General features: G+C 42.0%; 1 protein-coding gene across 1 annotated transcript in view; it reads left to right on the plus strand.

The window, feature by feature from the left end:
- The first annotated feature begins 984 nt into the window (after window positions 1-984).
- Window positions 985-26084, plus strand: part of F13A1 (coagulation factor XIII A chain) — a 165180-nt gene continuing 140080 nt past the window's right edge. Inside the window, exons 1-2 of the mRNA XM_063097934.1 lie at window positions 985-1126; window positions 11467-11655. Of these exons, the coding sequence (XP_062954004.1) occupies window positions 997-1126; window positions 11467-11655 (319 nt within the window). The 5' untranslated portion in view covers window positions 985-996. The remainder of the gene's footprint in view (window positions 1127-11466; window positions 11656-26084) is intronic.

Raw genomic sequence — 26084 nt, forward strand, 5'->3', positions numbered from 1 at the left:
TGAGGGTGTGCCTTGTTTTTGAAAACAGTCAGGTTGCCTGGAGTCATAACTAAGTAATCCAGGTGGTCAAGGGGGGAACTTCATTTGGTCTAGAAAAAAGGGCCCCTTCATTTGGTCAGTTGGCCAACAAGTATTTATTAGGCGCTGACGGTAAAGTGTGTGCTGTTTAAACTGGCTCTTTGCCTGCACAAACCCCAAAGGAAAGGACAACAAGTTTGGAGTAGGAGCTGCTGACTGGTAAGTTTACGAACAGTCTGTTTATAGCACTACTTAAAAACGCAGCGGGCCCTCCTCCTACCCGTCCTCTTCCTCTCCTCATCTTCCTCCATGTGCTCCTGTTTTCAAAGCAGCTCTCACCTTCCCCCATCCAGCGAGGTTTGCTTATGAATCTATTGGGCTCCTCCCTAACCCCACTACACCTTAAGCTCTCTGTTTTGTCCTCCAATGTAGCCTAAGTACCTAGATTGCAGCCTGGCACACAGTAGGCCCTCAGTAAGTACTGGCTGAATTAAATTGCAAATGTGAAGGCTTTGGAGGACAACACTTAAGTGGACGTGGCTGTATATGTTTATTTTTAAAAGTGACTCAGTGTACATGCCCACGACAGTAAATGTTCCTTATGAAGATGTTGCCTTCAGAGACATTGAGGGGACAACATCCAAAATCTACATTTTTCAAAATCATTTAAATTTGTCATGTCTTCAAAAAAGTCCCCTTTCTTCTGCTTTTCATATGTTTTGACAAACGTGAAATCTCCCTGAGATACTGGGGCACTGTATCCATTGTTGGACTGATCTTTTTTGCCACTTCTCAGTTCTTATTTATGCGAAACTCAGAATGTGTTGCTCCAGTGCTATCACACGCAGATGTGTCTGTTTCTCCATTTTTGAATCTTTGTCTCGAATGTAAGAATGTAACTCACTTCGCATTCCTTTTCCATTGTCTCCCACTCCCTCCGCCCCCCGCCCCCCACCCAAGGAACTTGCAAAGCTGAGAATGTCGGAGACCCCCCGGACCACCTTTGGAGGCAGGAGAGCAGTCCCACCCAACAACTCCAACGCAGGAGAAGACGACCTCCCCACTGAGGAGCTGCAGGACCTGGTGCCCCGGGGAGTCAGCCTGCAAGGTAGGAGCCCTACGCCCACCACCACCAGGGCCAGGCACAGCCAGGCCCTGCCCCCTCTGTCTCCACTGAGCTCTCTCAAAAGGATGCCCCCTGCCAGTCTCCAGTTTTAAAGAAAGAACTCCAAAACCCTTTTTTTGAGTGGTAAAAGCACTAGAGATTCAGATCCTTGTCCCAGTTCTGCCACTTACTGACCTTGTAACCTCAGGGAAGTCAATTTCTTTTTCTACATCTCAACAATCTCCTCTGTAAAACAAGTGTTCAGGATTAGTTGAGGCCTCTTGCAGCCTATGCTTTTGAGAATTTTCTCTAGCTGGAAGATTCCACTTCCAAAATATTGTGGCTGTTTTGATTGTCTGGCTTGCACCTCCTCCCTCCCTCCATTGCTGTGAATTTCAGAGCTGGCGAGAGGTGCTAGACTCTGACAGTAATAGAGATGGAGGCCTCTATTTATCTCCAGAGCAGCCTGGTGAGCAGGCGAGGCCAGCTGCTTCCCTGCCTCTTGCCTCGGCCTGATCCTGAGGGACCTGCTCTGGGTGCAACAGCTAGCAGCTGACCTCCTCCCAGCCCTGTCAGCTGTGACAAGGCCCAGGTGCCAGTGCTGGTTTGGTGAAACAGACACCATTCCCTTGGGCCATGGCAGGGACGTTCAGACTCATGTCCCTGAATGGCATGTAGCAGGAAGCCCTTTTTGTCAATAGCATTCATGCACCAAACCCGTTTTGCTCCTGAGGGGTGCTGGGTTTCACCCAGGGAAGGGGGGGGTAAGGTGGAGGGTAAACACCCATCTGCTGGGGTAGGTTAACACAATCACTCTGTGGCTCTGTAGTTAATTCATTTCATCAAAAGGGACCACTGCTTTCCAGCCCCAGATTGTGGCAGCCTTCCTGGTAGCAAAGGGAAAGCAGAGTACTGATTACTAACAAATCCAGCAAGTCGAAGAACTGCTCAGATGTTTTGGATGGGTATGATTGTGTTACTGTCACATCTAGACGATTTGATATGCAATTGTGAAAATAGAGAAGTATCCAACAGCATCCATCAGGCACCATCCAAGTTTGGAGGGGGTGAGGCTCACAGAACAAAAGGACATTTGCAGTTGAGTTCTGAACTCTCCCAGCCGGGTGCCACACTTTCTAAACCCCACCATTATAGCCATAGAACTGAGTTGACAAGGACTTGCTAATCAGCTAATCTCAGACCCCATGTTATAGGTTAGGAAGTAGAGCAAGCATTATCCAGGCAAGCAGCTGCTTTTCAGTCCTTTACTGCCCAGTCTACGAGTCCTTTTTTTAAGAATGCAAATAAAATTGGACAGCCTGCAGGCATCAAACTATCAAGCAAGTCACCTTGGTGTATTTGGTCTTCTAGCAAAATTCCCATCTGGCAGAGAAAATGCTGGGCCCCAGGAAAGGGGCCTAGGCCCTGGAAGAAGTGGGCAGTAACAACAGAAAGAGCAAGGGCACGGCCACCCTTGCCAGGAGCCAGGAGGAGAAACATGAACCTCCACGAAGGCAGTGAGGGGACCAAAGAGACCCCCCAGTCCAGGAGACAGAAGACCCAGGTTCCTGTCCCATCTCTGCCACTTGCTCACTCTGGGATCCAGGGCAAGTCATGTGAGTGCCCTGAGCCTCAGTTTCCCCATCAGCAAAGTGGAAGCAATACCTACTTCACAGGATGTCACAAGCTTCTAGTGAATAGTGCCTGTGATGTTATCTGATCCATAGCACATGACAAATCAATGTTCACGGGTTTGGAATGTGCCAAGGTCAGGAAAACCACTCCAGTGAATACTCATTTCTATAGGGAATATGTATAGCCTGTAGTCCCCGTAAATCTTTAAATCTTAACAAAGCGCTGCCAGTAAGACATCAAAACCACTAGAGAATTTGAGCTGGTAAGTCAATTAAGAAAAAATCTGGAATTTTCTGTGTATTTTTGGGAGCAGAGGTGGGTAGTAGCTTAACTGAATTATTCTGAAAAATTAGTCATTATTTACTCGGCAGTCATGCATGTCCACAAGCAAAGCATCACTCAAGGATACCCATCAGAAGCCCTGGCATAGGAGTGTGAGTGTCCAGTAACTATTTGCAGATTGAAAAAAACACAGTCAGTCACTTGCAAATTGAATGAGTCATCAGCCCCAGCATCATTGTAAATCTTATTATCAATAACAAGTTTCAGATTTAGTAAATATGCACTAACTTAATATTTCCCACACGGATAAGCTAAGGGCTACGTGCTGTGGGTATAGGGTCTCTGAACCCAGGAATCATAGCAGTAAGTCCCAGAGGAGGAGGGCAGGAAAAAATACAGCATACAACCTGTCTGAACAAGGAGATCTGTCTCCTGGTTATCTTTTACATTTCAGATTTCTGTTTAATTGTTCTAAAAGCAGATTCTTTGGCACTAAATATATGGAGTTCTCCCCAAGTCACCCCTGCTAAGGGACTAACCCTAGGAAGGCACAGTCACTCATTTTTACAGTGCCCTTTTGCAGTTCATACAGTGGCCACTAGTGGCTTCCGAGAGGACTTATATGTTCCCGATCACCTGTCCGCGAGGGCTTTGGCTGCGGGAACAGGAAACCCTCATCAAACGCTCTTCATTTTCTTTAGGGGCGGCTCCTTCCTTTAGCAAGCTGCTCTGGTGAGACCGACTGAGAAGTGCAGGGAGGCAAGAACGGAAAAGGGGGAAAACGCCAGGTTTTTCGTTTTGGGTAGTCCTGCAGCAATAAGTCCTGACCATCACTGCATATGATGCATGCAGTGTTATATACTGTGAGTGTGTAATAGCCTTACGTCATGGCTTTGGTGAATATTTGGTTAAGAATTATTTTAGTAAAAATCTACATTTCAAATGTATAAACTCATATAAATTTCCTCCCATACACATGATATTTAAGAAAAATAGAAATATTTGAGGTCATGATGCAACCCCAGAGGTTGAACCAGACAGTTGGCAGTGGTGTTTGATGTCCTTGCATGTTTTTGGCATCCTTAAGGTCGCCCTTTGAACTCAATTGCAGCCTAAAAATGTACTGTGACAACCTCTCCAAATTTGGATTTGCATCAGTTTCCAGTAGACTGTTCTGCATGCTCAGTTGGTGTTTATGAAAAATTTACCTACAGCTTTTTGTGTCTAAAAGGTTATGTGTAGCTAGAAATGTAATGTTCCAGAAGATGACCTTATGTTCTTGAGCTTGTCTGACTCTACGTTGTTAACAGTAGGTGATCATTTGTAGCAGTAACTGGAATACTTATTTGATAGGTCTAACGTCTTGCATTTAAACTGGAAAGCAAGCCTGGCTGGCTCTGTAAAAATCAAATGTAGGTGGGATCTAGTAGTTTTCCGGGTAATGGGGTCCCATGCCTTTCTGAGACTCTTCTCCCTCCCAGCACTCCTCGTCAGAGTTACATCGACCAATTAGCCAGCTATTGAGCACCTTTCCCTTTGTGCAGAGTAAATTTCTCTGGATTCAAGGTTACTGAAAGCATGAGAGAGGCATTATGATTGAACATGCTGCTGTGTAGCATAAGTTCATCCTTTCATTCAGTTCATGGAAAAACATGCTGGCTGTCACCTATGTCTCAGGAGCTATTCCCGGGTCTCTCTGGGGACACAAAGATAGGTCAGTCCCTGGCCTTGAGCAACTCTCAGTGTAGAAGAAAAAAAAGCAAACAAAAGATCATTGCAATTCAGTACGATAAACACTGTAATGAAAATTTAAGCACATTTCCATGAAACAACAGGAAGAAATGTCCAATGATGTGGTGGAGTGGGGAAGAGGGAGAAGAAGGCTTCATGATGAAAGGATATCTGAGCTGGGTGGGTCTTAGAGGATGGATAGATTTCCTGACAGACAGCACGTGGAAGGGCATTTCTAGCACAGGGACTGGTATACGCCAAGTAGTAAGGAGTGACTGGAGAACAAAAGAGAGGAGACGAGCCTGGGAAGAGATGGCGGGGATCACACTGTCACAGCCTCAAAGACCTTACTGTCTATCTTGCAGATAAGGGGGGACTTACGAAGGATTCTAAGTAGCAGAATTACACCGTCAGAATTACATTTTATAATGATGATTCTAGTGGTAGGAGAAGATGGAGAGAAAAAGATACATTTGGAAGCCATCGAGAGACTCCAGTCTAGAAGAGGGGTAGCCTAGAGGGATGTTAGCCCCTGGAGAAGGTATGAGTCTCATTTCTTTTGCTCTAGCTTCCTCTGAGCAGCTGAGCATTTCTTCAGCATTTTAGCATACAGGACATCACAATAGTAGAGGTTTAAAAAACAAGCTGCTTAAGAAATTTTTTTAATCATTCTAATTAATCATACTTTAAAATTCTGATATTCAAAAAAAAATGTGAGAGAAAGCCCTTTCTCCTGTTGTTCTTCTCACAAGAGACAGACCTAGTTCCTCGTGGATAGCATTTACACTTATAGTTTAGTAATAATATTACCAAAGATTGCAGGGAGAATTCAGTTCACCAGGGAGTTCCTAGAATATGAACCTAAACATTTAACTTTTTTCAAGATTTCATCTGTGACAGGTATAATCATTCTCTGAAGAATATTTTTACAACCTAGGGAGAAAATAATCCATTTTTTTTTCATATTAGGGAATGAGTAAGAGGACGGAAAGACAGCTGGTTCCTGAGGAAAGATTTTTTTCTTTAGCTGTCGTCCATTTTCCGATGTGTTTGGAATTAGGCTAAATTGTGTTAGGTAGACATTCTGAAAGCTGTCACTTTGAAAGAGTGAGCCGCCAAGTTTCTAGCTACAATATCTCTTTAAAAAAAAAAAAAAGGTGGCTTAGCAGTGAGCAACTCCATTTTGCCAGGAACTGGGCTTGGGCAGAGAGAAGCAAGTTCATTTCCTGTTTGTAGAAAATCGAGCCCGGACAATGAGAAGGCTCTTCCAATCTGCTCTAGGTCTTCTTAAGCTGATAAACAAAGCAAAAATCAATATGCCAGCTTAATAAATGTTTGCTGAGTACCCAGTACATAGGAAGGTGCACTAATCGGAAAAATGAACACGAGAATGAACTAAGATATTTTTATATATATGCCATATTTTATGACACCCATTTGCAGAAATAATACGTTGCTATTATCAGGTATTATAAGAACCAAATACTTGGCTTGATCTGTGGGTGACTGTCCAAGAGCAATAAATTAAATGTTACTTAATCGGTGTATTTGGGACCCCACCTCTTTCCCCAATACTTGGGGCAACCCCTAGTAAATCCATTGACCTATTAAGAGATTATTAGTTTTGGAGACAGGGCAACCTGGCTGTCATTTCCTTCTCTTTCTAAAGAATAAACCACGCGCCTATTAATCTTCCATATGACTTATACCTTTGACTGCAGTCTAGAAGAGTATTTCTTTAAACTCTTGACCGCTCAGTATAGCTTTTAATCTTAGCAAAGTTTTATTTTTTCATGAATTTTTAAATTATTCTAAGATGTACTTTTAAGAGATTATACAGGGGCATTTTACTTATCACAACCCTAGTTTTTTTCTCACGTAGAGTATCACTGTGATTTTCTATGATTTTTTTTTTTTTTGCTTTCTTTCTGAAGGCATTGACTTGCTTGAGTAATACTGCAATAGAAAATGAAAAGTTCACTGAGCAAAACTAACATTTTTGGAAACTCCATGCTTTCAAAAAGTAAATATTGTCAAAAGTATAACAATACAGATTACATCATTTTAAAACAAACATTATATATAGATATAGATACATTTGTTGATTTTCACTATGAAAAGACTTAAACCCATAAGTTTTGGGGGGCTTTTGCTTAGGTTTTATATACTCAAAGGCATTCATTAGTTCATTAGCACCCTTTCGCTTACCAATTGTTATAAGTAGTATAAGCGGGCCGTGAAGACATGGCATTTTTATTCCATTGTGAAACAAAACTGCCGATCTGGAGACCTCATGCTACAAAACCTTACATCACCACCTTCAACAATATACACGATCCTGAAACTCGCAACTTTTGAGAATAAAATTATCTGATAAATGACATTTAAAGAATTCCTATGGTTAATCCTATGGCAAATAGAATAATCCATTTAAAAATGAATAATCAACTACAAGCTACAAATTCTCAGGTATAAGGTTTGTTCAAGTGAAAGGTGGCATATTTGCTATGGCATTTTTGCTCACTGTCCCAGGCACGGTGACAAAATGATTCCGACATGCCTAGTCCTCGAGGGATTTACAATCTCATGGGTGAAAATCACCTATAAAGATAATACAAAGCGGTTAATGATAATATACATTTTTTTTTTAAAAAAAGAGAAATGTATCATGAGGATTGAGAGGAGAAAAGGATTCCATTCACCTGTAGAAATTCAGCAGAGAAAAAGCAAGCCTGTCTGCTCACAAGAGAGGGAATGTAAAAGGCATGCTTCCCTGGGAGGGTTGGAAGGCCACTTCTAACCAGCTTCCCAGGGGCGCTCTTTACCATGGTGACTTCTGTTGCTCAAAGCCCAGCCTTCCACCACGCCCTTGCAGATACCTGATTTCTTACCTCCTTGACTCCAAGGGCCTGTCCTCATGTTCAGTGATGTCATGACTATTATAACTATCAGTTACTGAGCATTTGCTGTGTGCCAGGCCCTATGATAGAACATTTGATGCATTCTCTCATTTAATCCCCAAACCAACTCTGTTCTGCAGATAAGGAAACTGAGGGGCAGGAAGTTTATGTAGCTCGTCCAAGGTCACAAAGATAGTAAGTAACAGAGTTGGGATCTGAATCCAGGTAGTCTGACTCCTGAGTCCATACTCTCACTCACTATGCTATTCTACCTCTCTTAGTAATAACAGTAACAATAAACATTTACTGAGAATTTACCAAGTGCCAGGCACTCTATGAGGTAGGTACTTTATTCCCATATTAAAAATAAGAAAACTAAGGCTCAGAGAGATTAAATAACTTTTATGAGGTCACACAATTAGTGAGTAGTGAAGCATCTCACAAAGCATATTCTGCAAAATACTGATCTTCAATGAATAAACTTTCCATGGTCATTTAAGTTTGGCGAGTACTGCACCTGTGGGAGATTTGCAGTGCACGTCCGCGTATTAAAGTCTCCCATAAATGCTGCAGTCAAGAATCCTGATCAACTCTGGTTTGGCCAGCATTTCCCAAAATGGTTTAACCATGGCGCTCTTATTCTTCCAGTACCTGCCAATGTCCCACAGAACTAGCACTGCACTATGTAGCAAGGAACTAACTTGAATCAGACTCACTGGACATTAAGCAGGTTCACTAGGCTGGTGTATAAAGCTGGAAAGCCAGGTTATCATTTGCAATGCGAACTAGAGCCAATGAGAAATAGTACCAAAGAAACACTTGAGTCTCCCTCCCTGGCTTTATTTTTCCCTGTGGGTGGAGCTGCTTGGGAAGCCAAGGCAGGAAGCTAATCTCCTCAGGGGCACACTGTCACGGGTGAGGGAGGGCAGGAAGAGAGGAGGCCCACACTGGGAGTGCTCAGGGACCAGTGCCTTCACTCCCTGCGAGGGACTAGACTCACTGCCACCCCCACCCAGAATGTCATAACATCTGCCACCTGGCCTTGCAGCCTCCAGCACTGCCACCATCCAGCCCCTTTGCTACTGTCAGCAGAAGCGGTTTAAATTTATATATATAAATCTGATCATGTCAGCTGCTGTTTCAGCTTCTTCACTGGATCCTCAATGCTATTAAAGTCCAGATTCCTTTCCCTGGTCTGCAAGGCTTGCGTGAGTGGACTCCTGCCTACTCTTCTCCTGCGGTGCCCACAGCTACCTTCCAGCCACCTGGTCATCTTTCAGTTTCTTGTGCCACCACGTGCTCTCTTGCCTTGGCCTGCAGGTGTCCTCCTCTCTGCCTGAGGTGATCTTCCCCACCTGCCTTTCCACATGGACAGCAGGCTCTTCTCTCTTGACCACTGCATATACCTCACTTCCTTCAGAAAACTTTCTTGATCCCTGCTAATCTGGATCAGGGGCTCTTCCCAGATACCCTCCACCCATGCCCTATAATTCCTTTACCTGCATACTTCTTATGCTGTATCATAATTATCTAATCACTTTTTAGTGTCTACCACTGTGTGTTTACTTAGCCTGTAATGAGTAGGAGGTTATGCCTAATCAACATTTATATCCATGTCTTGGATGGCAAAATAAAATAGCACACTTACAAAATTCCTGCAGGACGGGAAGCCAGGGGAAATATTAAATATAATGAATGCACACTTAGGGTCTAAAATTACCTTAGGAGTGTGGAACAGCAAACTAAATTCAATAAAATAAATTTAATATGAATATACACAAGACCTTAAAAACAAGATAAAAAGAAGAAAACAATTGCATAAATAGTTATGGCCAAATAGCAGCATGAGAATGACTTGGAGGGATCTGAATTGGATTTTAATCTGCAATTGGTAGAAATGACATTAGAATGTATTTTTAAGGGACTTGCTTCACAAGATGCTTAATATAAATCAACAGGAAGGTAAGAGTATCCAAGAAACTAATGATATCATAAGCTGAAATAATAGAAATATACTATTTATTTTGAAAGATGTAATGGTCTCTCTCTCTCTCTTTTTTTATTGGATAAACCACAACCACAGTAATGTACTCAAGTCTGGGGAAAACACTTCAAGAGAGGAATTGACAAAGTGGAATATATTCCCAAACAGAGTGATGGGTAAAAGTTCTGGAAATAATTCCTTAGAGAATATTCAACTCAGAAGAAATCTAAGAGCAGTATTTAAATTCCTAAGGAGTGCCAGATGAAATGAATAGAGGACTTATTCTATATTTATCCTGAAGTCAAAACCAGGATTCATGCTTAGAAACATTATGAGGAAGCAGATGTCTGTTCATTTTAAGAGGGTTTTTCAAATAATAGGAGCTGTTTAAAATCAAACTTTTTGCCCTGTGAGGTAGTGAGCTCTCTGTTAGACTGAGGCTAGAAGCCCAAGTACTGGGGCTTTCATGCAAATGTTCCACACTCAGTAGATAGCAGTTCTACCATACGGTTCAGAAGGTGCCTTTGCCCTTGAGATTCTGTGTGGCTATAATATCAGTATATTCCTTCTATTGATGGTGATGAATGGAGAACTGATTAACCCTGTTTCTGAAGACCTAAATTTTTAGCTATTTTTTTAAAAACATTGTGAAAGGTACTGTGCTAAGAAAGAGGAACAGATGAATTGATTACCAAGGTCCTTTTCAACTGGGACATTTATGATTCTCTAGCTTTTTCCTCAGCTAGTTTAACACTGGAGATTGTGACCTCAATAAGGCCATAGAACCGAGGAGGAAGGCAGCTTGCAAGAGAGAGGTCCAGAGAATTAAACATCTCCAGCCCACAGCATAATGGAAAGAAAGTGCCCTTCAAGGGGACATGTACTACAGCAGGGTTCTAAGATGAGGTGACAATAAAACTGCATCTTGCACCATCTGCTTGCTGTACTGTTGCCATCAGAATAGCCCATGGAGCCCCCCACCACATAAAACGGCTCTGTCAGAGGTCATACTCCATGAGCCACAAGTAAGCCTGTGACCCCACTATGTGCCAGGCACAGTGACAGGCGATCTCATTGAATCCTCATGGAAGTTCTACAGATAGCAGCATCTTCATTTTAAAGGTGAGAAAACCCAGATTCTGAGAGGTAAACTACCTTGCCTAAATAATTTGGAGACCTGAGATTTGAACTCAGGATTGCCTGAACTTTGAATTTGTCTCAGCATCTCAGAGACTCCTAGACATTAGAACTGGAGAGGATCTTAAAGAGCTCCACTTCAAAGGGGGGGGGCTTTTGACCCTTCCTGAGGAAGAAGGAGAATTTTGGATTGATGGCCAACTTTCCCTTAGAACATCTATTTGAGGCTTTGTCAGATCTGGTCCCTCCCATTTGAGAGATAAGAACATTAAGTGGCTATTCCCTGCTGATTCCTACTTGGTCCCATAGTGAGGCAGCAGTCATAACAGGAAGCACCTAACGTAATAAAAACCAGCCCGAGACTGAGAACCCGTGGACTTGAACTCGGGTCCTAGCTTCTCTGCATCTAGAGCTCTGGTATAGGCATCTCTCTACCCCACAGTGAGTGCTGTGTGGTGTGAAATGAGATCATAGGTGGAAGAAGCTTTTAAAAGCTCTCTTCAAAAGCAAGAAGGTCACAAGTGGCTGACCCTCACATCTGCTGACCCCGTACAGAGTTTCATTCAACAGACCTTGCTACCTTCCTTCTTCAGAAAAAAAAAAATCTTGTTTTTAAGTTTGCATTTAAATGAAAGTTCCTTAATGTTTCCATCGATTGTTTTCTTTGTGTGCAGACTTCCTGAATGTCACGAATGTGCACCTGTTCAAGGACAGATGGGACACCAACAAGGTGGATCACCACACTGACAAGTACGAAAACAACAAGCTGATTGTACGTAGAGGGCAGACTTTCTACATCCAGATTGACTTCAACCGTCCATATGACCCCAGAAGGGATCTCTTCAGGGTGGAATATGTCATTGGTGAGTGCCACATGCAAGCCCTAGTCATGGTCCCACGGGTCACATTGAGTGAGGGGTGGGAACAGGTGCCATTACGTTGTTCCTTGCATCTCACTTTAACAATGGCTGGAGCTGCGATCACATCAACACTCAATCACCCTGTACTCTAAGACACCTATCCAGGTGAAAACCTGATCTAAATAAAAGTACAATTGGTACAAAATGTTAGTTAACTCAGTTTTTTTTTTCCCCCAAACAAATGGTTTTGGCATCTTACAGTTGTGAGTTTTAATTTTTCACCATGATTTCATGCTAAAATCACATGCTGAAAGTATTTTGATCTCACATGCCAAAAATATTTGCAAATCTTAGCATACGGTCTCCATATATGCATTTCTCGAAGTTTGTTCTGCTCTAATGTAGGCCCCTGGGATGACCTGAAAAATAGGTGGCCCAGTAAAGTTCACTGAGCACTCTGTACTCTAATCTCCTCTTGAAGACTGACAGTGCACATTAGCTTCAAAGGTTTTGGTTAGTATCATTTAGCTTTGTTTGGTCTGATGCTTCTCAAATTAATTTGATCATGAGACCCTTTTAATAAGTTACCACTATTAATATTTGACACATTTTGGTAAATTTATCTCTTGGAATTTACAAGAATATCAAGGAAACACATACACAGAAAATTAAGAGTGACTCGATATGAGGAAATCTCTCCATATAATCCTATATACAAACTAAAAAAAAAAAAAGAGCAATCAAATCAATAGTCACTGAGAGGGACATATTGAAATTCAGCAGCCATTTTTAGAAAAAGAATTTAAGTAAAACAAAAGTAGAAGAAAATTCCTCAAACATAATAAAAATCGTTTACCCCACAACAACAACTTTTGATTTCCTAAGTGGAAAAAAGTTAACAAATTTAAGTATAATCAAAAATTAGACAGAAATGCCTGCTCTCACCATTTTTTTTAAGGAGCATTACTTTAAAATTTTAGCAAATGAACCGTATAGGAGTAATACTTGCTATAATCACTGGAAAAATAAGAGAACTGTTTGTTTTGCTAAAACCATGATTGTGTGACTCTGGGAGTTAGGTGGGAGGTGTTAATGACTTGGAGGGGGTGGGGGTGGCTGAAAAGTGTGCCTGGGAGTCTGCAGGGCCTTCTCTTTCCACCTGTGAGCCTGCAGCCACGACAAATCAAGAAAAGCATGGAGCAGAGCTTTAATTACCAGTTTTGCTAACCCGAAGCTGGAGCCGTAAAGGCTTGGGAACAGCTCGTGCTGTTAATTTGCTGTTACTTTAGCATGGCCCCCTACTTCTTTGATGCTGAGTTGAGGGAGACGTTCTCAGCTTTACTGCTTACAGTGGTCCCCTTCAGGTACCCTACCTGCTGAGCCCTCAGAAGTGACCACAGGGTCTGTGACTAAGTTTCTTTCTCCCTGGAGTCCAATCACAGGAGCGGTGTTGAGGCTGGTGCTTTGGAGACTGTTTTGAGCTTTTCCTCAATCCCACACTGACCCCACAGTTCCAGGCTTCATATTTCTGGTTATAGCAGAAAGAAGAGGGAAGGGTGGCATCAGAAACACCTGCACCTGTGTCAGGGGAAAATAACCCTTCCCAGGACCTCCCAGCAAACCATTCAAGTCTACTTTGCTACCCTTATCTGTAAAGGGATGTGTGAAAGTATTTCCTTTTTCCAGTCTCTTCAGAGGAAAGCGACAGAGGGGAGCTAAGGGTAGGTGCGGGTAGACCACCAGGAATGTGTGCCGGACATCCCTCCTGTGTTGCCATCTTGTCAGTATAAAAGCAAAGCCCTTCACAATGGTGGCATTGAGGTGGGTCATTTACGGGTACAATCACTGCATGCCCAAGCATTTCCAGGACAGGGTCAATGGCACATATTCTGCATCATTAACCCCACAAAACGTCAAGATATCATCAGCCACTCTTCAATATTTTTAGAGTACCATTTACCAAAAGCCGACCAGGATGTCAGATTCTGACACGCTGTAAGGACGGGAGTGATGTGGACACTGGAGTGGCATGGCTGAGGTCCTCTGAGGGTGCTGAGAAAGGCGTGAGGGAGAATGTAATGTTTTAGGTAGAGAGATATGAAACCGAGCACTGTGCCTGATGACCTTAAGTTGTTCAAAGACGAAGGAGGTGAGCAGGTGCTGTGGGAGTTTAGGGGACACAGAACCGTTCTTACATCTGAAAGCATCACCCGAACCCTCTGAGACTGTGTCTCCACATGAAGTTTTGTTTCAGAAGGTCCAGATAAAATCACCATACGGACGTGCGATTTTCATGTACATCACAGTTTCTCTGTTGATAAATTTCTTGCCCCAAATCGTGCAGCTGGTAGAGTGTAAAGAAATACTTCTTTGCCTATGTTCTTTCTACTATCTTATGCTGCATTTTGCTGAAAATAGGCTGCCTGTTCCATCCTTTTGAAGTGACATTTATATAGGATGTCATTTCAGATTTTTGCTCCTGTGGGTTTCTGCACTAAGGATCAACATGTTCATTTTTAAGTGTCTCTGTGAAGTGACTAATAATGGCATCTAAGAAACTAGGACAGTATTTCCCAGAGTGTGTTCTCTATGAACACCTCTTATATGAGAAGCTCCTTGGGAAAAAAAAAAAAAAGGTTTTGTGGTCAAACACATTTGTATCATACTGCATTTTGTGTCTCTTCTCAGAGAGTCCCAACGCACATTAGTATATTAAAGGCTCTGAGTAGGCATGCAGTCAAAAAATGAATCTTGTTTAGTCCTTTCCCAAAATTGTTTTACTACAAACACTACCCTGCCACATTTTTATTTTTGTAGTAGCCTTTAATAAGATTCAGAATTCACACTAGGAAATGCTGAACTACAGCTGCGTATTACCTTTCTTTGGTAGAAGACTGTGGAGGGGATGATGGAACTTGAGTGGATTTGTAGTCTACGAGTTATAGTAACTTAATGTAATATCCGCTTTTTCTTTCTGACACAAGATTTTGTTTCAACATTAAAATAACTATTAATTTGGCATTCATATTCAGTAACTTTTCAAAAATGGTTTTTTTAAAAATTCCGTTTTATATTTATATACTTACTTTCCAGTATTTTATTTGGCTTCCTTTATTATCAAGTCCATTTACTTTCCTTTTGAGTGTGTTGGCATGTGCAGAGCACTTAATTGGGATTGGAGTAGTAAGCTGTGTTCATCCCCTGCCTTCAATGGGTTCATGGTCCAGAGAGGACAGTCTGAGCAGTAGAGGTTGGTTCAATGCCAGCCTCTTGGGCAAAATCCTTGAGAGAGTAACTGACTGTGGGGATTACTGGAGGAATCCCCCAGGAAGTGCTATTGAGCTGGGTCTCAAAGGATGAATAGGAGCTGACCCAGTGGCATAGAAAAAGTATATATTCTAAAAAAAAGAGGGAGAGAAGTTTATATGAACACAACAACTTGGAAACACATTGATGACTTTGTATGATTGGATAAGAAGTTTAGAAGTTATTCTATAAACAGCCAGGAGCCTCTATAGAACAGTTTTGAGTATTAAGAGGATCGGATTGTTTTTTGGTTTTTGTTTCGTTTTGTTTTGTTTTTTACTTTTTAAGTTACTGTGGTGGTAGCAGTATGAAATATAAATTGGAGAACTGAGATTATTGTCAAGGACATTTGTCAGAGATTTGAGGGGGAAAATCTCACTAATAAGTGATAGGATAAATATGTGTTGCATGATTCTGTCTGATTTTTTCTCTGTTATAGGAACTTATATTAACTTCTACAACAAGAAGTAGTAAAATGGTGGTTTTTTCCTTTGCATAGTAAACTACTTTACGTCTGTTAAAGTAATGCACTACATTTGGAGGAATAACTGTGTCCCAGTGACTGTTTTTCTGCTGTTTGTGGGGTCATTTGATAAAAAGGCTGGAGGCAGCATTGTGGAGGAGGGAGGGTCAGACTCAGGCAGACCCCAGTCCGAATCCCACCTCCACCAGTGAGAGCAGTGGCAGTACTGCTTAACCTCCTAAATTGCTTTTTCCTGACCTAAAATAGGGATTATAATACTTACTTTATACAGCCATTTATGGATTAAAGGAGATAATGTATATGAAGGCACCTTTTTATTCTCATCACAAAACTGTGATGCAGGGAGGGTAGGAATATACTTCATTAAAAGTCTGGAAACCAAAGTTCACAGAGGTTTACTCAGGGTTGTGGACAAAGGATCTAAACAGACATTTTTCAAAAGAAGAGATACGAATGGCCAACCGATGAATGAAAAAATGCTCAACATCTCTAGTCATCAAGGAAATGCAAATTAAAACCACAATGAGATATCATCTCACTCCTGTTAGAATCACTAACAGGTGTTAGCAAGGATGTGGAGAAAGGGAACCTTGTGCACTGTTGGTGGGAATGCAAATTAGACAGCAATTTTGGAAAATAGTACGGAGGTTCCTCAAAAAAACTGAAAATAGAATTACCATATGATCTAGCAATCCCACTTCTGGGTATATATCCAAAGAAATTAAAGCTGGTAGGTTGAAGAGATGTCTGCCCTCCCATGTTCATGGCAGCGTTATTCACAATTGCCAAGATCTGGAAGCAACCTAAGTGCCCATCAATGGGTGAATGGGTAAAGAAAACGTAATATATAGAGACAATGAAATATTCTCCAGCCCTAATAAAAAAGGAAATTCTGTCATTTGCAACAACATAGATGGAATTGGAGGGCATTTTATTAAGTGAAATAAGCTAGGCACAAAAAGACAAATACTGTATGTTTTCACTGATTTGTGGAATCTTAAAACAGTTGATCTCAGGAACAGAGAGTAGAAAGGTGGTTGCCAGAGGTGGAGGGGAGGGATGAGGGGGAAAGGGCAGATGTCAAAGGGCACGAAGCTTCAGTCAGACTGGAGGAGTAAGTTTTGGTGATCTATTGCACTGCTTGGTGACCACAGTTAATGGCAATGTATTGCTTATTTCAAAATTGCTAAAAGAATAGATTTTTAACATTCTCACCACACACAAAAAAAGTTGGTGATATGATCGATATATTAATTAGGTGGATTGAATCTTTCTGCAATGTATGCATAGATTGCAACATCACATTGTACCCCATAAATAAACATAATTATTATTTGTCAGTTAAAAATAAAGATACAAAAAAGAGAGAGAGAGAGAAAAAAAAAAACACTTTCTAAAGGCAGGTAGGAGGCCACTGCCCTCTTGTCTTTTCTCTTCTGGTGGGAAAGACAACAATCACTGAGACTCCAGACAAAGGCACACAGTATCCTTGCAACATTCACATGGCAGCTTAGTCAGTCAAGTAGGAGCCCTGACAACCCACAGGCCAAGTTCGGCCTGGAGTCATTTGCCCACAGGTCTAGTGGAAGCGAAGGAGGAGGGATTGCCATCCAAATTCCAATGCAAGAGACCTGACTGTGCCTCCTTACCCTGCCTTGTGACCCGCACCCCATCCTGCAGAGCTTGAGTTTCTAAGCCATGCTCGGGGTCCTCAGGGTCCTACAGTCACCCGCGTGTTTCATAACATCCAGTGTGCTGCATGGAGCTCTTGCAAAGGGCCATGGCACCGGCAAGAGGACTCTCACACAATGCCTGGCCTCCTCCCCTCTCTTTTCTATTCCCTTAATGTGCCTCACCCTTGCTCCTCTGTTTCTCTGTCTTCACGCTGGTGACTTACAATAACCTCTGTCACTTATGAGGATGCATAAGCTTGCCTCATGAGCACTCACATAATGGAAACTGCACTCTCTCCAGAGGTCGTGATCTGAACACAGGGATGATGCCATGTGGCCATTCCCTGGCTTTTCCACATAAATTCTAAGACTTTCTTGCAGTACATGAAGGAAGAGGTGGAAAAGGCCGGGGGAAATATTTAGCTAAACCTCGTGTGCCCACCGTTCTTCCTTGCTCTTAAGTCTGTAATCTGAAAAGAGAGACAGCATGCAAATGGGATTAAAGCCCATGGAAGAGAGGATGCAAGAGGACTGATTATCATCCTCTGTGCCTCTAGACACTCCGTGAACATGTTGTAAGGACTGATGAGGGTATAAGGGGAAGCTCTTTGAACTGCGTAGTGATAGTTGCTTACAAATAAGATGACCCAATTACCAGCCTTGTTTTGAATATCGCAACTGTATAGGAAAGCTAAATCTTTATGGTACTCCTTAAGGAAGTATAACCTTCATAAACTGCTAGTATAACAGCAGCCAGGTTAGACAGGCGTGAGAAAACCATAAGAAAAGCCAAAAATAGCTGTGCCTCTTTTGCTTTCCTCTTCACTTTCTCTTTCTCCTCAGCATCTCAGCCCTTTTTCTGATCTTTTCTCCCCTTTGCTGTAATTTCTATTACTCTCCATCTGGCTCTTTCTCTCTTGTGCACAAGTAGACACTGTCCTGTGGATGAATGTCTAGGTATTTGCCCATTAGTTAGGGGAGTAATGGGAGTTACCCTCGGGAGGTGGGTATACAATGTCTGTGTCTGTCCATGAGTGTTTCTTTAGCCTGCAGGAAGCTGGAGTGCAACGCTCTGAATGACCCCAGTGACCCCGTCTCTGGCTAAAGCCTAGCGTGGGCATCTGCATGCTGGCTGGCTGCTCGTGAAGTCTTGCTGTGGCTTCTTTAGTTTCTCTGTCTACTTCCTTTCCATTTCTGCTTAAGAGCCTTTGTAACATCTCATGTCATGTCTGGCACAGTGAATTTCTGGTGCGGAAACCTCTGCTGTGCCTGGCACTTTGTGACAACCCATGGGGGGGTGCGGGGTTAAGAGGAATTTAAGATACCACCCCTGTCGTTAAAGAGTTTAGTATGGCTGGGGTGAGAATGCCACAAACAGTGAACACAACCATGTAGTATGGAATCGAGTTCTACACTGATACAATTCTCTACCAGGAGTGTGTGATGCGGGCAGGTAAGAGTTACTCCGAGCAGTCAGGAAGGAGAGAGTAAGCTAGAGTTGAAGGGTAAATTCTCAGGACAAGACAGGCAGGTCTTGACATAGATCTTGAGGAATTGGGAGTATTCCAAGGAGGACAGCCCTCCAGGAGGGGAGGAGGACATTCTTGGAAGTGCAAGAGCTTATTCTACTGAGGCACACGTGCTTGTAGTGAAAAAGAAACCCTTCACTGGAGCACGTTTCCAGGCTGTTTGGGGTCAGGGCACCACGCAAGGCTCTAGGGGTTGCATGGAGCCTGCAGGAGCAGGAAAGGCCATCCTGGCGGCCTGGCAGGAACGTGTCCCCTAATGGAATCAGCCTGAAGTTACTGCTTGCTTAGTGCTGTGGGGTAGACACCAGCCCTGTTCTTCTGAAGCAATTAATTTCACCAGAGAGAGACAAAAACAATGTCTCTAGGACTAAAGTGATGGAAGTGAAGTAGTGGAGACAGCTGGAGTGGCATTTTCCATCAAACAAGTTTTTATTTGTGTAACATATTTCTACGTGATGGAAAACGACACACTGTCTCCACTGCTTCATTTCCATCATTTCAATCTTTTCTAACTTTCATATTTGTGAAACAAATTGCTCTAAACATGTCAAAGACACTTGAGTGGAATGTTAGCCAAATTTTAAAAATAAAGATGATTCATAAAGACAGCACTTGTGTTTATAGCCGTCAAGATAAAATTTCAGGAAAAAAAAAATCACAGACCTGATTATTTAGAGCATAAGCATAAGGTAATCATCTTCAGAAGTTAGAAAGAAATCTCTTTTTGCTCTCTGCCTCATTGCCCCTAGCTTTAGATGACGTAGTAACCCTGGCCTGGTGGTTGCTCAGTCATCCTGTTACAGTGATTTACTAAGTAACCACTTCCATACTGATTTCTCCAGTCTCTGCACTCCATTTGCATTGTTATGCAAGGGGTTCAGCATCTCACTGACTTTCTGCTCCTCACTGGCCAGTCCTATACAATCACTGTGGTCCCATGGTATCCGTGCGGGACTGGTTCCAGGACCCCACACCAAAATCTTCAGATGCTCAAGTCCCTGATATAAAATGGCATAGTGTTTACATAGAACCTACACACATCCTCCCATGGACTTTAAATCATCCCTAGACTACTTATAATACCTAATACAATGTATACACTATGGAAATAGTTGTTATGCTGTATTTTTTATTTGTATCTTTTTTATTGTTGTATCAAGTTTTATGTAGGTTTGTTTTTGTTTAATATTTTTGATCCGTGATTGATTGAATCTGTGGATCAGAACCTGCAGATACAGAGGGCCGACTCTATTCTCTTACAGCTGATGTTTCTTGAGGAAAAAGGCTGCTTCCTGCCCCTTGTTAGGGATAGGATATTGGAACCTGTATAGGGCACCCCAGAGGATATTCCTTTAACATATATTTTTGAAGAATTGGTATTGATGCTCCAAACAGGGAAAATTCAAAAAAATGTTATTCATCTTAAGAAACTTAAAGATCTACATCACTAATGGTAAAAACAAAAACGAAAAACAAAAATAAAAGGAAGACATGGATATACAGGATAATTGTAATGTACGAATGGTTGGTACACATATCATTTTGTTGTTGTTTAAAAAGTTTTTTAAAATTTTGAAACAAACTTCACTTTACAGAAAATTTGCAAGAACAATACAAGAAACTTTGATTTTTTCAGAACCATTAGAGTTGTCACTCTGATGCCCCATCACTCCTGAATACTCTAGTGTGTATTTCCTATGAGAAAAGATATTCTCCTATATAACCATCAAAATAAGGAAATTAAAATTGATACTTTATAACGATCTAATCTTCAGAACCCATTAGAGTTTCACCACATGTTTCAATAACACCTTTCATGGGGAGGGAATCTTGATCACATGTTGCATTTAGTTGCTGTGTCCCGTCTCTTTAGTTTTCAATTTGGAACAATTTCAATGTCTTTTTTTTTTTTTTATTTTTTAACTTTTATGACTTGACACATTTGAAGATTACAAGGCAGTACACTCATGTTGTTTAACATCAGGGATACGTTCTGAGAAATACGTCATTTTGTCATTGTATGAACATCACAGCGTGTACCTATACAAACCTGGACGGTATAGCCTTCTACACACCTCGGCTATATGGTACAGCCTATGCTCCCAGGCTGAAAACTGTACAACATGTTGCTGTACTAAATACTCTAGGCAACTGTAATATAATGGTACATATACGTGTATCTAAGCATATCTAAATATAGAAAAGTTACAGTAAAAATACAATATAAAAGATAAAAAATGGTACACCTGTGCCAAGGGCACTTACCATGAATGGAGATTGCAGGACTAGAAGTTGTTCTGGGTGGGTCAGTGAGTGAGTGGTGAGTCAGTGTGACAGCCTAGGACACCACTGTACACCACTGTAGACTTCATAAACACTGTACACTTAGGCTACACTCAATTTCTAAAAAAATTGAATAATTGCACTACGACGTTATGACAGCTATGATGTCACTAGGCAACAGGAATTTTCTGCTCCATTATAATATTATGGGACCACCTTGTAAGCAGCACATGATTGTTATTTTGTAAAATGCCTCTCAGTTTGGGTTCATCTGATGTTTCCTCATGATTAAAATCAGGCCACATATCTTCCACAAGAATATCACAGAAGTGATACTGTGTTCTTCTCAGTGCATCCTAATTATGTGGTTGCACATAAGTTTTTACAGATCTCATGACTGATGATGTTAACTTTGATCATTGGATTAAGGTGGTGTCAAAATTGGGTACCCCAGGAAGTTGACCTTGAAATTATCATTCAAGAATGTGATTAGGGAGTGCTCTTGGGATCAGCTCCTATGGAAGGAAGCTGTATTGGGCAGAGGAAGAAGTCAGACTGCGATGCAGTCACAAGGGTCTCAGCTGACCCCACGTGGAACTATGGAGCTAGAAGGGCTTTTCAGAGTTTGCCTGAGGTGGGGCAAGGGGACTGGCTTTGCACTTCCCTGCTAATCAGTCATTGCACGTGAGCTGCTTCTGGAATGAGGTGTGACCTTGAATGAGGCTCTTTTCTTCTTCAGCTAAGGCAATTCCCAAGGAGTGCTGACCTGCCGAGGTCCCCTTTCTGACACCCCTCGAGCAGCTGGGGATGAGTCTGTGTGTCATTCCTGAAGGCAGCTCTGGGCAGCACATCACGGAGCCTAACGCAGGTGTCTATTGGGATTATCCACTGCAAGATTACTCTTTGTTACCTTTGTAGTTAATAAGTACTTTACAGGAAAGTACCTTAAGATTATGAAATTATCCCATTCATTATTAAAATTTGTATTGATGGAATGATTGATTGATATTAGTATAAATTTCTGATTTTCTCTTTCAATTCAATGGGTTACTTAAATATGTTATCATTAGTAATCAATTTGATGTCCAAACAACCCTAGCTTTTGCCAGTTGGAAACTGATCCAACTGGCTTCGCTATCTTTACTTCCTTATTTTCTGGCATAACAAGATGTTTCAGGCTCATTTTATGTTTTCCCTGCCCCAGTGCTGGAAACAACCATTTCTTCAAGGAGCTCTGCCTCCTTTTAATAGAAAGTGGCATTCAGAAGCCAAGCTATGAGTCCCAGGTGTGCTAATTGCTACACTATCTCCTTTCAGTATTTCTCAATCTAACCAGGTTTATGTCACCATTGTTTTCACCTCCCTGTCATGTCTGTGGTAATCCCCAGCCCATGACCCCTTGCCCTTGAATCCTTGAGGCTTCTCCTAATTCACACCTGAGGACACTCGAATGCATGTGAGTGTAGGGCCAAGAAGAACATAAGCTGGCATTTACTGAGTCTTCACCCTGTGCCCACAGTGTGCTTTGTGTTTGTGCTTCTATTGCTGCTGTAACAAATTGTCACTATCTTAGGGGCTTGAAACAGGAGCTAATTGTTTTGATATAAGGTATAATGATATATAAAGGTGTAATGGTACCTTGACAGAGCTCCTCATATCTGGTATCTACCCTCAAGGAGGAATCAGTTCAATTCAGATACTGATTACTGGCTGGTCCTGGCATTCCTGGCCTAATGCTGGGCCTGGGATCTGGAAAGGTCTTGAAAGAAGGCAGGATCCACGGAATGTGAAGGACAGGAACCAATCGCCCTCTCCATATTTCACGCAATGAGAGGAATTCTATTATTGCAGTTTATTCACTTAAGAAGTTCAGAAATTACTTCCTATAGAACATAAATATGAAGAGGAGAGGAAATGTAATTAATCTTCTTAGGTATTAAAATTTTATCAAGAATAAATTTATTAGATTCATGCCATTAGCTGTTAGCTGAGACCAATTCCCTCAGAATTAGTTGCCAAATGGCTGTCTTTATGGGGTGTAGTGTGATGTTCCGTGATGAGGTGCTACCAGGGAGGGCTGTCCTAGACAAATCCCGAAGTGAGGGTTCTCCAGCCCCTCAGCAGACAGCGTGACAGTCCAGGGCACATGCTGAAAGCACTTTGGAGCTTAAGAGTAGTAGCAGTGTTTTAAACAAAATTCCTTTGCTGTGCCATTTTCCAAAGGACTGGACTTGGGTGTCACTCATAGAAGGCCAAATTGTACCCCCACTCAGGCCACAAGTATAGAAATATTCAGCAATGACCCTTATTAAAGAAGACTTTAGGCAAATCAGTAGAGAACCAGTGACCAGTGACCAGAGGAAATGAGAGAAATTTGGAATATATCCCGAGGCCATGGGGAGTCAAGAACAATCATGTTCTCCCACAAGGCGTCCGTAGGTGGCTCCACTGGTCCAACTTACGTTTCCGTTCCTTTAAATCTTTGTGTTTCAACTGCGTTTATGGTCTCTTGAATACAGTTCTTTTTGTGATGCTTTTAAATGTAAGCACTGATCAACCTATGAAGTAACAATGAACATCTATAGTGAGCAAATGAATATCCACATGAACAAACAGAATGGGACAGGAGGAGTGAGGTGGAGAAAAAGTTGGGTGTGCAGTGTAGTTTACAGTCGTGTGCATGACTTTCTGCCCATCCTTTAAGTTCCATATTTGTTATTGTGTCATTAATAAGGTCACCTTGACTTCTCCAACAGCCTACTGGTCTTGGTCTGCTGTTCTCATGGGGCATTAGTATTATGACTAATGCCACCTGTAGGTTAATGTCAGGTGGACTGCATCTTACTCCTTTGAATGTTTCTGTGTTGATCTTGCTCTACCAATAATCAGTTTAATCTCTGACAATGGAAACTCATCTCACACTTGCTGTTATATATTGCATTCCAAAGACAAAGAAATATTTTGTCAGAATTTACCAGTGACTTGTTCTTACTCCCATTATTGTTGCCATTAAATTATTAATAAGAATTGACTGTTCTGGAGAAAATGTCATCCATTGGCCTGTTTTGCTTGGAAAACATTCAGCTAAATTTTTGAGCTTATTCTTCCTGGCTAATGACACTGTTTTTAAGTCAGTTACAATAATTTTAACTAAATGAGTCTATCTCCTAAGACCTAGAAGCCTCGTTTCTTGCTCAGATGATGGATGGAACACAAACACTGGAGCTTTAGCTCCACAAAATTGCCATTTGCTGGGGAAATCCAGTTCCTGTAAGAGAGAATTCCTTATGGAATGCTTCCTGAGCTGACTGAGAACATGGAAGAGGCAGGCCCCGAGCTGCTAGCGGCAATGTCAGGGATCTTCATGTTCAGCCCAAAGTGTGTTTGCCCCCAAGTCCTTCTCTACCCCTTGGGCTTCCAGAGCCCAGCATGAGGGGGCAGAAATGTTTCCAAGAAACACAAAAACATTCTTCACCAGTTGAAAGAGCTGCCTAACAGTTGGAGTAAGATGGAACAAAAACCTGAGTCTGCAGCGTGGTTTATAATCATAAAATCTAACAAACTACAATAAACTAAACATTATGACACCAACATCCTACCGCTCCCCTTCCCCTCCCCCATCTCTAGATCCCAGAAAACTTTGACCTCCATGGATTGATAGAACAACAGAGCCTTGTTTAAACTCATGCCAGGGAAGGGCTGGAGATTGTCCTGGAAACAATGGTGATGTAGACGAACTTTGTACATCTGGTGGCCACATTTTTAATATCATCTCCTCTGAGCAAGTTTCCCTGTTTCCAATGTCCAGTTCCCTCCCAGCTATGAAAACCAGCTTTTAGGAAAGGTATAGTAATTAGGTTTTATATCATAGAGTAATAAATTTAAGCAAACATATTGCCTTTCCCAGGCATATAAACATTTTAGCATTCTCTCTAATTTCTCTTTTACTGGCAGGATTTTTGTTACCAATAAGAAAACAGGGAATATTATGGGAGGTCAAGAGATCTTCATAGCAATCTTAGTTGCTCTTCTGCAGTCTTCACACAGCAACTAAAGTAATTTTTTAAAAGAACTTAGGGCAGACCATGTCTCTTTCCTGGTGACTTGTTTTCTTAGAATAAAATCCAAAGTCCTGATGATGGCCTGCAAGCTCCTGCCTGATCTCCTTGCTTTCTCCGACTTCACCTCTGCTGTTCTCTCTGCTCCAGGCACATCGGCCTCCTCGAGCACCAAGTACCACCTTCCTCAGGGCCTTGGCACTTACCACGGTGCTCTTCCCTGACATTTGCACGAATCGTTTTCTCACCTTCTCAAGTCCCTGCTCAAACGTCCTGTTCTGACCATCTCTCCAAATGAGCATGCCCACTCTCATCCGTCTGTCCCTGTGAGATGCTCTATTCGTTGTTTCCCAGCGCTTACCTCCGTGTATTGATAGCCTATTCACACTCACTCGACTGTGGGCTCCAGGAACCTTATCTGTGTTGACACTGCTGGATGCTCAGTACCTAGAAAAGTGCTTAAATGGTGCTCAGTAGATACCCATTGACTGAATAAATCCCTGAATCATGCCACATCAGCAGCCACCTCTTCATCGCCCATGGGGTCATGCTCAGAAATAAAAAGAATAGGCTTAGTGAGTTTTCTCTGCTCTTGTGACCACCAGACACCATGTATTAATGAGAATCATAATAATTTGCTCCATTCATGAAATGCCCTTCACATACTTTATTGTTTAATTCTTGCCTTTTATTCTGGCCACTTTACAGATGGAAAGTAGGCTGAGAGGGTTCATGAGCTTCCCCAGTCATAGCTCTGGACCACACAGACCTGACTCAAGTGATTGTTCTGCAACCTGATAGCTGTGTAGCCGGGAGCTAGTTACTGAAGTTCTCTGAACCTCAACTTTCCCATGTATACATGGAGATGACTATCAAAGCCAATAGAGAGCACTAACACAGTTCAGGGTTAGGGTCCAGAGTGTGACATGGAAACTACTCTACCTTTAACAAGCAATGGAAGTTCAATCAAGGGCATTGGTTACACAGATAAGGGAACAACTAAGAAGCCACACAGGTGACATGGTGAGGCAACCAAGGAATTAGGAACAGGAGAGAACGCTGCCACACCTGGAGCGGGAGGCACGTGGAGGAGGAGGTC

This window comes from Cynocephalus volans, chromosome 5 (assembly GCF_027409185.1).
Source record: "Cynocephalus volans isolate mCynVol1 chromosome 5, mCynVol1.pri, whole genome shotgun sequence".
In the NCBI taxonomy this organism is placed as follows: Eukaryota; Metazoa; Chordata; class Mammalia; order Dermoptera; family Cynocephalidae; genus Cynocephalus; species Cynocephalus volans.